Source organism: Octopus bimaculoides, chromosome 2 (genome assembly GCF_046866305.1).
Source record: "Octopus bimaculoides isolate indiv1 chromosome 2, ASM4686630v1, whole genome shotgun sequence".
Classification (NCBI taxonomy): Eukaryota; Metazoa; Mollusca; class Cephalopoda; order Octopoda; family Octopodidae; genus Octopus; species Octopus bimaculoides.
The window spans coordinates 29606486-29622036 of record NC_142929.1 but is presented as its reverse complement, the minus strand read 5'-3'; the positions used below and the strand labels follow the sequence as shown (position 1 = coordinate 29622036).

Sequence of the window (15551 nt, the reverse complement as noted above, 5' to 3'; positions counted from 1 at the left end):
TGCAAATCCTCTGCAGAGGATTGATTTTTATCTAGAGATATTGATTTTTAAAGAAATCGTTACTATATTTCGTACAAACTCTTCTAGTAGATCGCATTCATATTCAAGGGACACAACTCATATATTAAAGGGACATAACTCATTGTTTCAAATTTTGGCACATGGCAAGCAATTTGTGGGTAATGAATAAGACCCAACTGGTGTTTATTTTATCGACCCTGAAACGATGAAAGGTAAAGTCGACCTTGATGGAATTTGAACTCAGAATGTAAAGACAGACGAAATGTTGCTAAGCATTTTCTCCGGCATGCTAACAATTGTTCCAGCTCACTGCGTTAAAAACAACTTCAAATTATGACCTTGTGTTATGCAGATGGCAATGCATCTGACTCGTAGATTTTTACGGCAGCTTCGCACCTCGTGTCGGTGGCAAGATCCCGTGCTGATGTCACGTAAAAAGCACCATCTGAACGTGGTCGATGGAAGGGCATCCAGCTATAGAAACTTTGTCAAATCAGATTGGAGCTTGTTGCAGCCTCCTGACTTGCCAGTCCCCTGTCAAACCGTCCAAACCATACCAGCATGGAAAACGGACGTTAAACGATGATGATGATGATGATGATGATGATATATATATATATATATATATATATATATATATATATATATATATATATATATATATACCTGTGCCCAGCGTCGCCTTTCTGGCACTTGTGCTCGTGACATGTGTAAGGATTTTCGAGCGAGATCGTTGCCAGTGCCCCTGGACTGGCTCTTGTGTGGGTGGCACATAAAATACACCATTTTGAGCGTGGCCGTTGCCAGTACCGCCTGACTGGCCTTCGTGCCAGTGGCACGTAAAAGCACCCACTACACTCTCTGAGTGGTTGGCGTTAGGAAAGGCATCCAGCTGTAGAAACTCTGCTAAATCAGATTGGAGCCTAGTGTAGCCATCTAGTTTCACCAGTCCTCAGTCAAATCGTCCAACCCATGCTAGCATGGAAAGCGGACGTTAAACGATGATGATGATGATGATATATATATATATATATATATATATATATATATATATATAATTATAAAATCTGGTAATTAGTCATATATTAATTAATATCGATTAATTATCAGGAGGCCAGCACATCTAAAGAATCAAAAAGATTCAGAAATATTATCTGCAATCTCAGGGGATTAAGGTACATTTTAAAAAAATAATGTCGACCACTAACGTGGACAACTAATGCGCTAGAAATAGATCACATCTTGTGTCTATTAAGACCTAAATTCTTCTCAACATGAAATATAGCAGCATACCAAAAACGTGAGCGGGCAAGACATTTAAAATCACCTAAAAAAGCATTATTAAACAGGAACTAGTTTCGGATTTAACAAATTCTTACCATTTGTCTATTCCTCATCAGCCTGATTTGTAATTTAACCGTAATCTTCAGAATCGTATACAGAGTTGCCCACCGCCATGGGTGCGCGTGCATATGGTTCTGCTAATTACAGCGTAATTGTAAAATTCAAAAGTCTTCGTTTTGGCGCGCTAATTCCAGTAATATATCCGCAGAAAATATTTACTGCGTCTTATATATTCAGTATGAGAACATGGGCAATGGGTAAAATATTATTATAAAATCTGGTAATTAGTCATATATTAATTAATATCGATTAATTATCAGGAGGCCAGCACATCTAAAGAATCAAAAAGATTCAGAAATATTATCTGCAATCTCAGGGGATTAAGGTACATTTAAAAATAATAACGTCGACCACTAACATGGACAATTAATGCGCTAGAAATAGATCACATCTTGTGTCTATTAAGACCTAAATTCTTCTCAACATGAAATATAGCAGCATTTTAATAATGCTATATATATATATATATATGTATATGTATGTATGTATGTATGTATGTATGTATGTATGTATATATATATATATATATGTGTGTATATATATATATATATGTGTGTGTGTATATATATATTTACATATATATCATCATCGTTTAACGTCCGCTTTCCATGCTAGCATGGGTTGGACGATTTGACTGAGGACTGGTGAAACCGGATGGCAACACCAGGCTCCAGTCTGATTTGGCAGAGTTTCTACAGCTGGATGCCCTTCCTAACGCCAACCACTCAGAGAGTGTAGTGGGTGCTTTTACGTGTCACCCGCACGAAAACGGCCACGCTCGAAATGGTGTCTTTTATGTGCCACCCGCACAAGCCAGTCCAGGGGCACTGGCAACGATCTCGCTCGAAAATCCTACAGGAGCCAGTCAGGCGGTACTGGCAACGGCCACGCTCAAAATGGTGCATCTCATGTGCCACCCGCACAAGAACCAGTCCAGGGGCACTGGCAACGATCTTACTTGGCTTGCCGGGTCTTCTCACGCACAGCCCATTTCCAAAGGTCTCGGTCCGTAGTCATTGCCTCGGTGAGGCCCAATGTACGAAGGTCTTGCCTCACCACCTCAGCCCAGGTCTTCCTGGGCCTACCTCTTCCACGGGTTCCCTCAACTGTTAGGGTGTGGCACTTTTTCACGCAGCTATCCTCCTCCATTCTCACCACATGTCCATACCAGCGCAATCGTCTCTCTTGCACGCCACAACTGATGCTTCTAATGTTCAGCTTTTCTCTCAAGATACTTACACTCTGACGGGTATTCACATTGACATTACACATCCAACGGAGCATACTGGCTTCATTCCTTGCGAGCTTACGTATGTCCTCAGCAGTTACAGCCCATGTTTCACTGCCATGTAGCATGGTTGTTCGTACGCATGCGTCATACAGTCTGCCTTTTACTCTGAGTGAGAGTCCCTTTGTCGCCAGCAGGGGTAAGAGCTCTCTAAACTTTGCCCAGGCTATTCTTATACTAGCAGCTACACTTTCAGCGCACCCACCCCCACTACTAACTTGGTCGCCCAGATAGCGGAAGCTATCGACTACCTCTAGTTTTTCACCCTGGAATGAGATAGAAGTTGTTTCCTGTTTGTTTGCAGTCTTTATTGTACCTGAACATCTGCCACAAGCAAAAACTAACTTGCTAGTTAACCTGCCTTTGATGTTGCTGCACCTCTTATGTGTCCATAGCTTGCACCGGGTACAACTTATAGAGTTACTACCTACTCCTTTTCTACATACTGAGCAGGGCCATCTACCTGAAGGGGTTTGTGTTTTATCTACCTTCCTACTTATTAGGATTTTGGTTTTAGCTAGGTTGACTCTAAGGCCCTTCAATTCTAGACCTTGCTTCCACACCTGAAACTTCTCCTCTAGTTCTGATAGTGACTCCGCAATTAGGGCAAGGTCATCAGCATAGAGGAGCTCCCAGGGGCAACCTGTCTTGAACTCCTCTGTGATTGCCTGGAGGACTATGGTAAATAATAGGGGGCTGAGGACGGAACCTTGGTGGACCCCTACCTCTACCCGGAATTCATTGCTGTACTCATTTCCAACCCTCACCTTACTGGCCGCATCTCTGTACATGGCTCGCACAGCTCTCACTAGCCATTCTTCTATCCCAAGTTTCCTCATTGACCACCAGATAAGGGATCGGGGGACCCTGTCAAAGGCTTTCTCCATGTCAACGAAAGCCAGGTACAGAGGTTTATCCTTGGCTAGGTATTTCTCTTGCAACTGTCTCACTAGAAATAAGGCATCAGTAGTGCTTTTACCTGGCACGAACCCAAACTGCATCTCATCTAAATTGATTCGCTCCCTAATTAGTTGGGCTATGACCCTCTCTGTAACTTTCATAACCTGATCTAACAGCTTGATGCCTCTGTAATTATTTGTATCTAAAGCGTCCCCTTTACCTTTGTAGCAGTTGACTATGATGCTGCTACACCAGTCATAGGGTATGACTCCTTCGTGTATCACCTGGTTCGTAATACGGGTGACTAGGCTATAGCCAACACTGCCAGATATTTTGAGCATCTCTGCAGTGATTCCTGATGGGCTGGGGGCTTTCCCGGTCTTCATACTCTTAATTGCTTTATCTACCCTGGTACTATCAACTCGGATAGCTGGTCCCTCTATTGGGTCGACATAAGGCAGGCTCTCTTTCTCCCATTCATTCTCTTTATTAAGCAATCTATCGTAGTGGCATCTCCAGACCTCTTTCTTTGCATCCTCATTTAATGCAAGCGTACCATCATCCATGCGAACACATTTCTCTCCTACAACATCACTATTCTCTCTCCTACACTGTCTTGCAACCCGAAATACCTCGAGTCTTTGGTCCTCACGGCGCAGAACATTGGCAAATCTTTCCTTATCTGCTTCCCCTCTGGCTAAATAAACCTGTCGCCTAGCCTCCCTTCTGGCACATTGGTACAATTCCCTGCTACCACCGTTCTTCCAGTCCTTCCAAGCTTGTTTCTTTTGTCTAATAGCCCTGTCTACCTCCTTGTTCCACCACCACGTTACTCTGGGTTGGGAGGGGACCTTACACCACCCACAAATCTGGTCGGTGGCTTTCAACAGGTTGTCCCGCAGAAATCTCCAATTGTCTTCCACGTTGTATGATGCTATATCCCCTTCTATTTCGTTAAATGCTTCAAGTAACTTGTCTCTAAGTCTCTGTCCGTTTGCAGGGTCTTTAAGCTTCCACACCCTTCTTCTCCAAGCCTGTCTAATTCTGGGCACCCATTTTGCCTTGATCCCAAAGTCGCTAACTACTAATCTATGTTGTGGGGTACATTCTTCGCCAGGGTAGGTTTTGGCATTTATAAGCCGCCCTCTTTCCCTATTTCTGGCGAGGATGTAGTCGATTTGGCTAGAGTGTCTGCCGGAGCGGTAGGTGACTAGGTGACTGGCAGGTTTCCTGAAGTTGGTATTGCAGACCATAAGATTGGTTGCATCACAGAACTCCAGCAGTCTGGTTCCCTCCTCGTTGCGGGAACCGAAGCCATAGCCTCCATGTATGCCATGGAAGCCCCCAGCACGACGTCCGACATGACCGTTGAAGTCTCCAGCCACAAAGAGAAGGTCCCTGTCACTCGTCGACGAGGTAGTTTGCAAGAGGGTGTCATAGAATTGGTCTTTCAGACCATCTGGTAGCCCAGGTTGAGGTGCATAGGCTGAGATGACAGTAGCTAATCTATGATGAAGCACTAGTCTGATCTTAAGTACTCTGTCACTTACTCTAACGACCTCGATTACCTTATCCACCCATTTCTCCGCTAGAAGTATTCCTACGCCCCCGACCCCGTCAGTGTTCCCTGCCCAGAAAATCTTGTACCTGTGTTCTTTGCCTGTGAGGAACCTTGCAGAACCTCCTCTCCATCTTACTTCCTGGATGCAGCACATATCTACGCATCTCCGTTCAAGCATCTCAACAATTTCACCAGATCTACCTTTCAGCGTGCCGACGTTGAGAGTGCCAATCCTAACAGTATGGGTGTTGGGGGTGTGGGCCTGTAGCCTGGGAAGGGGAAAAGCAGTGTCGTGTACCTGAAAAGAAAACTTGCAATTGGAAGAATTCATAAGCAAAACATTACCTACAACCTGCAAACATTTCTCAACCTTAATGCGCTACCCAAAGGTAGGGGAGAGGATGGCCAAGGCCACTAGATGGGTTCCGGGAGACAGCCGAGGTTGACAGGATGACAAAGGGATGAACTTCCGGTGGAGGGGGCGGGATGACAGAGGAATGAACTTCCGGTGGAGGGGGTGGGATGACAGAGGAATGAACTTCCGGTGGAGGGGGTGGGATGACAGAGGAATGAACTTCCGGTGGAGGGGGCGGGATGACAGAGAAATGAACTTCCGGTGGAGGGGGTGGGATGGCAGAGGAATGAACTTCCGGTGGAGGGGGTGATATATATATATATATATATATATATATATATATATATATATATATATATATATATATGTATGTATGTATATTGCCATCTTGCAACTCAGTCCCAGAAAGATCGAATCTGTACTTGTTTGTGCTTGACAATGAATCTGAAGCGTAGTTAGCTACTTGTGGTCTAATCCAGTAAAGATGCTCGAAGGACTAAACAGGGCAGTATGATGTTTAAGAGAATGTGTCCTATTTAGAAAGCAGTGAAGAAAAGATGTACACATAGTATGAAACAGAAATGGATGTGATAGAAAACATCAGAGTGAAATTTTCATTAAGAAACTAAAAGAAATATTTAACCAAGTGCAAATAACTATCTTACATTTATTCAGTTTGAAAATGTTTTCAATAAAGTTTGATACACTGTAACCTGGTGAGCATTTGAAGAGCCAACTATTGCAGAATGACTTATGAGACCATTTTAGCACCATATAAGAGGGAACTATAGGAAAAGTTGAAAGTTTACAGTTGTAAAATTTGTACATTATCATCAACAGATAAACTCATCCTCTTGTTAATTTCATTACAAGATATGATATTAATAAATTCATTATAATTGCAAATTAATTGTCACTAAATTCTTCAACATTATTATAAATGACAAAAAGGCAATGTGCTGACAGAATCGTTAGCTTGTCAGGCAAAATGCTTAGCAGCATTTTATCTGTCTTTATGTTCTGAGTTCAAATTCTGCTGAGGTTGACTTTGTCATTCATCCTTTTAGAGTCGATAAAATAAATACCAGTTAAGCATTGGGGTCAATGTAGTTGATTTAACCTCTCCCTTGAAATTGCTGGCCCTGTGCCAAAATTTGAAACCATTATTTTAATTGGCAAAGTACATAAATTGTTAAACATTATTGAAAATAGAATCATACAACAATTTATTTAGCTGATTACTTTATTTAAAATTGGAAGAAAGAAGAAACGTGCTAAAATTACAAACTGCCAAATAATCCAGTCTTTCATGATTTTGGCACTCACAAGCAATACCTTGAATTCTCACTACACCATTTTTATAACTCTGTTTATAATGAAAGATTTCTCTAGCAGCCATACATTGTTCAATTATGATCTTGTACAGATCTTGATTCTTAACTGTTCCTTTTTCAAGATTTCTAGAAACTGACAATTTACTCAATGAATAAAAACTTAAAATAATGCTTAGGAATGTGTTTATTAATTAAAAGTATGAGGATGAATTTAGTAACAATGTGTTTGGCATAAAAATGAATTTACTGATGATGAATCAGTTCATGATGAAATTAGTTTGGTACCAGGTGATGTATTTACCAATATATTTACCGAGATTTAATTATCTGCAATGAATTTACAGCACATTGTGAATTATTACCAGTGTTCTGTCTTGAGTTATCTTCCTTATAGTTCTTGAAACAATGTTCCAAATGTTTAGACATATAATCACATAGATGTTTATACTTATTGCTTAAAGAACTACTGGCAATATCTAAAGTGTTGGGTCTATTCTTTGACATAGTGGTCTCCACACAACATGTTTTTATCTTATGCATGGCTATAATAAGAAAGTTAGTCTCACAGATTGACACCTTGGGCAAGTGTCTTTACTAGGTTCCCAAGCCAATTAATGCCTTGTGAGTAGATTTGGAAGAAGAAAACTGTGTGGAAGCCCATCATAAATATGTGTATGTATGTCTGTGTCTGTGTGAATGTATGTATGCATGAATTTGTGACTGTGTCTGCCAGCCCCATAATATTGCTTGGCAATTAGTGTTGGTTAGTTCACTTACCTGTAGTTTAGCAGTTCAGCAAAAGAATACCATAGAACAAGTACCAGACTTTTTGAAAAAAAAGGCTTCTATTCAACTAAAAAGACCCTTTAAGGTAATGCCCCATCATGGACGCAACCTAATGACAAACAAGTTAAAGTTAAAGGATAAAAGAAATGTTGGTAGCTATTCTAAGGTAGACATAACAGTTGATGCAGAAATGTATAATGAAACTGAAGTATTTGTTAGGACTGATGTGTAAGGTGCTGTACTTTAATTTTTTAAATTGTATTATTTTATTCTATTTTATTCACTTAAGTTTTATTTTAGCATGTTTTGATTTTAATTTCTAAATTCGATATTCTTTGATTTTCATTTCTAAATTCAGTATTCTTTGGTTTTTATTTCAGATCCCTAGGTATATAATTACTCTTCACGAACTTTTGGCACACACTCCTCATGACCATGTGGAGAGAGAGAAGCTAGAGTATGCCCAAAGTAAACTGGAAGAGTTATCACGCGTGAGTTAACATTTTATTTAATTTACTATAACACACATTCTTTAAAACAGTCAACCAAATCACCATCACCTAGCTTTTAGGTACCCTCAAGAAAGTTCACTTACACTCATCCCCTTCCCAGCCAAGTGGTTATTTTATCCAAAGCAGTGAAAGTACCTCAATGAGCTAATGAGATTTCCTCAATGTGACCATTTACGTTGCAGAAAATAACAGCCAAAATTTTCTTCAAATAACTACACTCTCTGAGTGGTTGGCGTTAGGAAGGGCATCCAGCTGTAGAAACTCTGCCAAATCAGACTGGAGCCTGGTGTTGCCATCCGGTTTCACCAGTCCTCAGTCAAATCGTCCAACCCATGCTAGCATGGAAAGCGGACGTTAAACGATGATGATGATGAACACTGTACTATCTTGAAAAAAGATGATTACATGGATAATATAATTAAATAAATACTTTTTTCAGCAGAAAGACAAACTGGTTATATCTACAATAGAATACTTTTGGCTATAAGTTTGCTCACTTGGAGATAACCTGCAGTTAAATAACAACAATAATAACTACAGGGTGTCCACAAAGTCTGGGTACACAGGGATTAGCACATACTTTTAAAACAAAACAATTTTATTTAATTATAATGTTAATAAATAAATCTGTAATCTTTATTGAGTAAACTTTCTCTTTCAACATACCCCAGAAAAAGAAGTCTTATATTTAATTGTTTATGCTATGATTTTATTTACTCCATGTACCCAGACTTTGTGGACACCCTGTATAACAACATTTTTGACTATTTATTCTTGTAAGCTACAGAAGTTTATCTTACAAAGAAATTTTGGCTACTTCAGCCTAACAAACCAACTAAACCTATTGGGGTCTTGGTCCATATATTATTGAGTACACAAGATCATAAAGTAGAATGCTAGTCATCAAGTTAGTGTATGTCTGAGTATGTTATTATTATAAAATTTCAATAACGTGAAAATAAATCTCACAGTTTATGCATGTTTTTTTTGTTTTTTTTTTTAATGGCTACAGTAGTTCCTCAACATCACCATTGATTTAGTCACAATAAATACAATCTCAATGCAAATCACTTGCTAAACATGTGCAATTCAAGAATAAAAACTATAAATTAAGAAATACCTTGGTTTTATTCTTGGTTTATTATTGGTGTATATTACTCAATCAGTTTGAAAAATATTATAGATTATGTCAATGGTGATAGAACTTGAATGTTAAGCTGAGGACCAAAACATAGGGACCAAACTGCTAACAAATATTGTTTAGTTTGCCCTTCTTCTACATAAATACATCAGTTCTAGAAAATTGCATATTCAAGAAATGATCACCATTCAGATTAGATAAGGGGAAGATCATAGATGTCAAAGATCTATCAAATTGTTCCTTGTTTGCTATTAACTATTAATAGAATCCATAGCTTTTATCTTTTATGTATAATAATGAAATTATTGTATACAGTGCTCAGGTGCACTACAACTTGTCAAAAGTGCATATCAAGCATATGCAGTATTGTACAAATGTCTGGAAAGTGAACAGTGTATGAGTCAGACACACGCTTGCGTGTGTATGGAGGGGAGAAGATCAGGTGTAGTGTTGGTGAATCTCAGGAAGCACGGAAGTTTTGAAGGATGCAGTGCTCCAACAACTAACAACTGATGCCGGCAGTTTGTTCCATGCTTCAGCAACTCTTAGCATGAAAAAGTGTTTCCGAAAGTCATGGGAGCTGTGCTGTTTTCTGACTTTGTAAACATGTCCATGGGTGTTAGACAGGTGGAATTTGAAAAGGTGCTCAGAGTTATTGTTAGTAAGATGGTTAATAATTTTATGGGTGTCTGCCAAGTCAGCTGCCAGATATCAGAGTTTCAATGTATCCATGCACAGAGAAGTAAGGCGTTCATATTTCTGTCTTTGGACTGTGGCAGTTCTAAGGCACTGCCTCGAAGGGATTAGTTGAACAAATCGATTCTAAGGGTTAATTATTTTCTTAAAGTTTAATATTTATTTTGTCAAACTATTAAGTTATGGTGATGTAAATAAAGCAATACTGGTTGTGAATGGTGGTAGATAACAAACACAATGACACACGTACACATACATATACATACCACACACACACAAATGGTGAACTCTTCTGTAAAAGAGGACTGATGATGATGCTCTGCAATATCTCACAGGACAACTTGCTCAGATGCTTTGCTTATAGTGATCAAATGTTTGTGCTGTACAGTAGCTGCCTCGTTCCATTAAATCGACATTACCTGTACAGGTGTGCAGTCTGCCACATGTCAGATGTTGAAAAGAATGCAGAGTAACATGAAATGAAATGTTTTGCTCAAGAATACAACACACCACCTGATCTGAGAATCGAAACCACAATCTTATGATCACGTGTGCAACACTCTAATCATTGCTTTCATGCAGTTTCCACCTTCCAAATTCACTCAAAAGGCTTTGGTAGGCCCCGGGTTATAATACAAGACACTTGCACAAGGTGACAAGCAGTAATACTGAACCTGGAGCCATGTGGTTGAGAAGCAAACTTCTTATCACGTAGGCACTTCTGCACCTATATGTATTTAACAACAGAGATTTGTGCACTCACTAAACCACCAATTTATAACAATAACAAGCCTGATGATTCATACAATATGCATTACAAGCAAATCTTTCATCTGATTCCTAATTATTTGTTTATAAGATTAAGAAAATCAAACAGAATGTCGTTCGTCACAAAATAATTTATCCAGGAACAGCTAAGACATTACGGCACCGAATTATATTGAATATAGTATTTAATTTAGCTCCTATTCTTTTCAAATCCAATTCTTCTAACATCATTGTTTTTATATCTTTGGATGTTGATAAAATAAGTACGGATAATTTAATGAGATTTAATCATTTATCTGCGTCTCCTATCACGCTCAAGTCTTTCTCGTGTCATTTGGTTTTATATGAGTTACCTCCCTTGCAACTTCGTTTATTAAATGATCTATACATATTTTTTTCACATTTTATTTAACTTTCCACTTCAGTATTTGCATTTACGTGGATTTCTAAAAAGCATTATGTATTTATGTTCGCTGAAACTGACGTAAGGCTTATTTTGAGGTTTATTTTTTCCCACTAATTTCTTAACCCATTTAATACGGAAATCATATGCATCTACTCAAAATTTCATTACCGTTAACTGCAGAAGCCAATTTTATATACCAAACTATCTTTTGTTGAGGAATTTCACCTTTAAAACTATATATTTGAAATATGTCCAGTTGAGAGAGGAAACATGACATGCAGAAAATACCAACTCTATTTTCTGATAGATATTTAACATCACTCCCCTGCTCACAATATCTCAGATACTGCTGTGCATCATTAACCAGCAAGAGGAGATGTGTCCCCTTGGGGTTAAAAAATCGCAGTAAAGTTCGTTCGAACAGACAGCCATGTTAAAGTGGATATGAACACTACTTATTTAACGTCATTTCAGAAAAAAAAAAAACATGAAATTTAATTTCACAATGAAAATGTTAAAAAGAAAAAAACTCCCTCAAGTCAAAGAAGACCTCATTCGGAACAATGTAAAATGAGGTGTATCTGTTGTTATGATTATATGGTTTTTCTATGAAATAGAAAGGTATGAAATACGAAAAGAAATATCTAGAAAGGACTAGGAGCTTTTTGGTCAGAGTTAAGGAAAGAATTGTTGGAGATAAAATGAAGATATATTCCTTTTTAGTATGGACACTCGCTAGCATCTGCATTAGTCTTCTTGTCACCACATGTGTACGGGTGTTACTCTGCTAGCAATCTTAAAACTATGAAATAAGATCAAAACACAACCTCAAATGTTTCATGTTAACATGGAATAAATTCAAAGATTATAATCAAAATTTTTAACATAAGGTAAAATGCTATCAAGATATACAAATTTATGCATCAAAATAAGAAAATTTATTAAAAATTAAATTTTCTCAGATTCATCATCATCGTCATCATCACTACAACCACCAGTGCCACCACCATTACCATCCTTAACATCATCATCACCTACAGCAAAATCCCCACCACTCATACCACCACTAAGCAAACAGACACCCACCACCAGCACCACCACCATTATCATCTTCATCACCATCATCGCTATCATTAATTCAATGTCCACTTTTCCATGCTTGCATGGGTCAGGTGGAATTTGTTGAAGTAAATTTTTCCCCACCCAATGCTTTTCCTGTCACCAACCCTCATTTATTTCTAACTAACAAATTACCTCCCCTTAACTAGACCTGTTTCCATAGTAAAATGGCAACAGATGACACTGCTTATATATCATGGTGACATTAGCTTACAACTATCACATGATGTCAAGACAAGTACACACACACCCGCATGCACATAAGCTTCAATTAGATTATCGGTGATCTCCGTAAGAATTCTACAGGTTAAATGATGTTTCCTCAAATGATTGTTATACATTTAATATGTGAAATGGATAATCAAGTTTTCTGAAATGATAATTAAAAAATGTCTTTTTTCTAATTTTTGCACAAGGCCAGCAATTCGAGGGGAGGGGGCAAATCAATTACACCAACATCAATACTTGATTGGTATTTATTTTATACCTCCAGAAGAATAAAAAGCCAAAGTTGAGCTTGGTACGATTTGAACCCTGAATATATTCCAACTCTTTACATTCTAAGTTCAAATTCTAATAAATTCAGCTTTGCTTTTCAGCCTTTTGGGATTGATAACATAAAGTATTAGATAAATAATAATAATAATCATTTCTACACAAGGCTTGAAATTTTAGGGGAGGGGACTAGTCAATTACATCAACCCCAATGTTTCACTGGTACTTAATTTATCGGTCCTGGAAGGATGAAAGATAAAGTTGAACTTGGCAGAATTTGAACTCGGAACATAAAGATGGATGAAATACCACTGAGCAGTTTGCCTGGCATGCTAACAATTCTTTTCTACTCTAGGTACCAGCCCCGAAATTTTGGGGAAGAGGGCTAATCGATTAAATCGATCCCAGTACGCAACTGGTACTTAATTTATCGACCCCGAAAGGATGAAAGACAAAGTTGACTTCAGCGGAATTTGAACTCAGAATGTAAAGACAGATGAAATACCGCTAAGCACTTTGCCCGGCATGCTAACGTTTCTGCCAGCTCGCCACCTTAATAATAATAATAATAGTAATAATAATAATAATAATAATAATAATAATAATAATAATAATAATGATTTCACATTTTGACACAAGGTCAACAAGTTCAGGCAGGGTGGGGTAAGTTGATGACATTGGCTCCAGTACTCGACTGGTACTTATTTTATCTTCCCCTAAAGGATGAAAGGCAAAGTCAACCTCAGTGGAATTTGAACTCAGAGCCTAAAGATGGAGGAATTGCCACTAAGCATTTTGTTCAGCATGCTAACAGTTCTGAAAGCTCACCACCTTCATAATAATAATAGTAATAATAAGTAGAAGTGTTAATATATACATGTTTTGTCTTGGGGTAAAAAAAATGGGCTACAGCAATTATTCTGCTCAATACTACAGATTTGCTTGTTGGTTGCTTGACCTTAACTAGTTCAGCATGTCCCTTAGTGGATAACAGTATGTGCATGTCTGTTTAAGGGTAGGAGTAGTGGGGTAGTAACCAAGCCACGTATTGAGAGGGATTCTTTGAAGTTTGAATAATTCACCCCTAGAAACATGGGTGTTTCGTTCATCATCCTTAAATAACCCTTATTTAGAGACCTTTTGAGCAAGATGGGCTACTTGACCTGAAAACAATTCGGAATTGGGCCCCACTTGCAAGGTCATGCACTGTTTATCTCAATATGAGACCACCATGTTGTCTATATATGGTTGTGATCCACATGCCTGGTGTACCCTTATCAGACGGCCAGTAATAATGGGTATATTGGGTTTTGTATATTTGGTTTGAGTACCCCAATGTCACATTGATGACATGCATTGCTCTCTCACTCAGTAGTAGTAATAGTAGTAGTAGTAGTAGTAGTAGTAGTAGTAGTAGTAGTAATAATAATAATAATAATAATAATAATAATAATAATAATAATAATAATAATAATAATAATAATAATAATAATAATAATAATAATAATAATTAAAAAGCTACTCAACGAGGATATAATATTAGTAATAATGTAATAAATTTTAGCTGGACTTTTACTCATGTCATTGCAGAAGATATGAAAACCTAATATGAGGTTTCTTACATTTCAAATTTTTTGACAAATTCTTTAAACAGTAATTATTGTAACGGTGCATTAAAACTGGTGAGTGCAGTGCTTAGAAAATGAACGACTGATAAATCTATGCTTTGTTGGCATTTAAAAAAAGTTTCCCATTTCATTTGTATCTCTTACTTTTTTTTTTTTTTTTGTATTTTCAGATAATGCATGATGAAGTAAGTGAAACTGAAAACATACGAAAAAATTTAGCTGTCGAACGGATGATAATTGAAGGATGTGATATTTTGTTAGACGTCAATCAAACATTTATCCGGCAAGGTAAGGGAAAATTTATGCTCTAATCTTTTGTCTCCCTTTTACTTGTTTCAGTCATTGGACTGCATCCATACTGGGGCACTGCCTTGAAGAGTTCAACTGAACAAATCAAATCCAGGAATCATTTTTTTTTAAGCCTAGTACTTATTTGGTCAGTCTGCTTTGACGAATGCTAAGCTATGGGGATGTTAACAAACCAAAACAAGTTGTCAAGTAATGGTGAGGGAACAAATACACACATACACATACACCACACACACACACACACAGACATATATATTCAGCACTATAGAAAATTTTTAGAGACAACCTTAACTAGTGATGCAATACCACTGCTAACACAGAAGAACACAGCAGTGACTTATAAAAAACATTCAATATATTTTGTAGCATATCATGATTGCATAACGAAATACCATGTTCCTACAGGTCATTAATATAAATATATATATATATATATATATATATATATATATATATATTGTCAGTAAATCATAAATCAGTCTAGATGAGATGCAGTTTGGGTTTGTGCTTGGGAAAAACACCACTGATGTTATATTTCTGGTAAGACAGCTGCAGGAGAAATACCTAACCAAAGATAAACTCCTGTACCTGGCTTTTGTTGACATGGAGAAAGCCTTCGACAGGGTCCCTCGATCCCTTACCTGGTGGTCAATGAGGAAACTAGGGATAGATGAATAGTTAGTGAGAGCTGTGCAAGTCATGTACAGAGACGCTGTCAGTAAGGTGAGGGTTGGCAATGAGTACAGTGAAGAATTTTGAGTAGAGATAGGGTTCCACCAAGGTTCAGTCCTCAGCCCCCTCCTATTTATCATAGTCCTCCTAGCAATA

At 37.9% G+C, this 15551-nt stretch overlaps 1 protein-coding gene across 11 annotated transcripts in view; it reads left to right on the top strand.

The window, feature by feature from the left end:
• The window catches only part of LOC106876029 (ras-specific guanine nucleotide-releasing factor 2), a 577714-nt gene that overhangs the window by 444983 nt on the left and 117180 nt on the right, over nucleotides 1–15551 (top strand). For all 11 annotated transcript variants that reach the window (XR_016238462.1, XR_016238460.1, XR_016238461.1 and 8 more), the window contains exons 8-9: nucleotides 8030–8140; nucleotides 14585–14702. Coding sequence is in view for 7 of the 11 variants with exons in the window: in XM_089342317.1 (XP_089198443.1) it covers nucleotides 8030–8140; nucleotides 14585–14702 (229 nt within the window). In the remaining 4 variants the exon portion in view is untranslated. The remainder of the gene's footprint in view (nucleotides 1–8029; nucleotides 8141–14584; nucleotides 14703–15551) is intronic.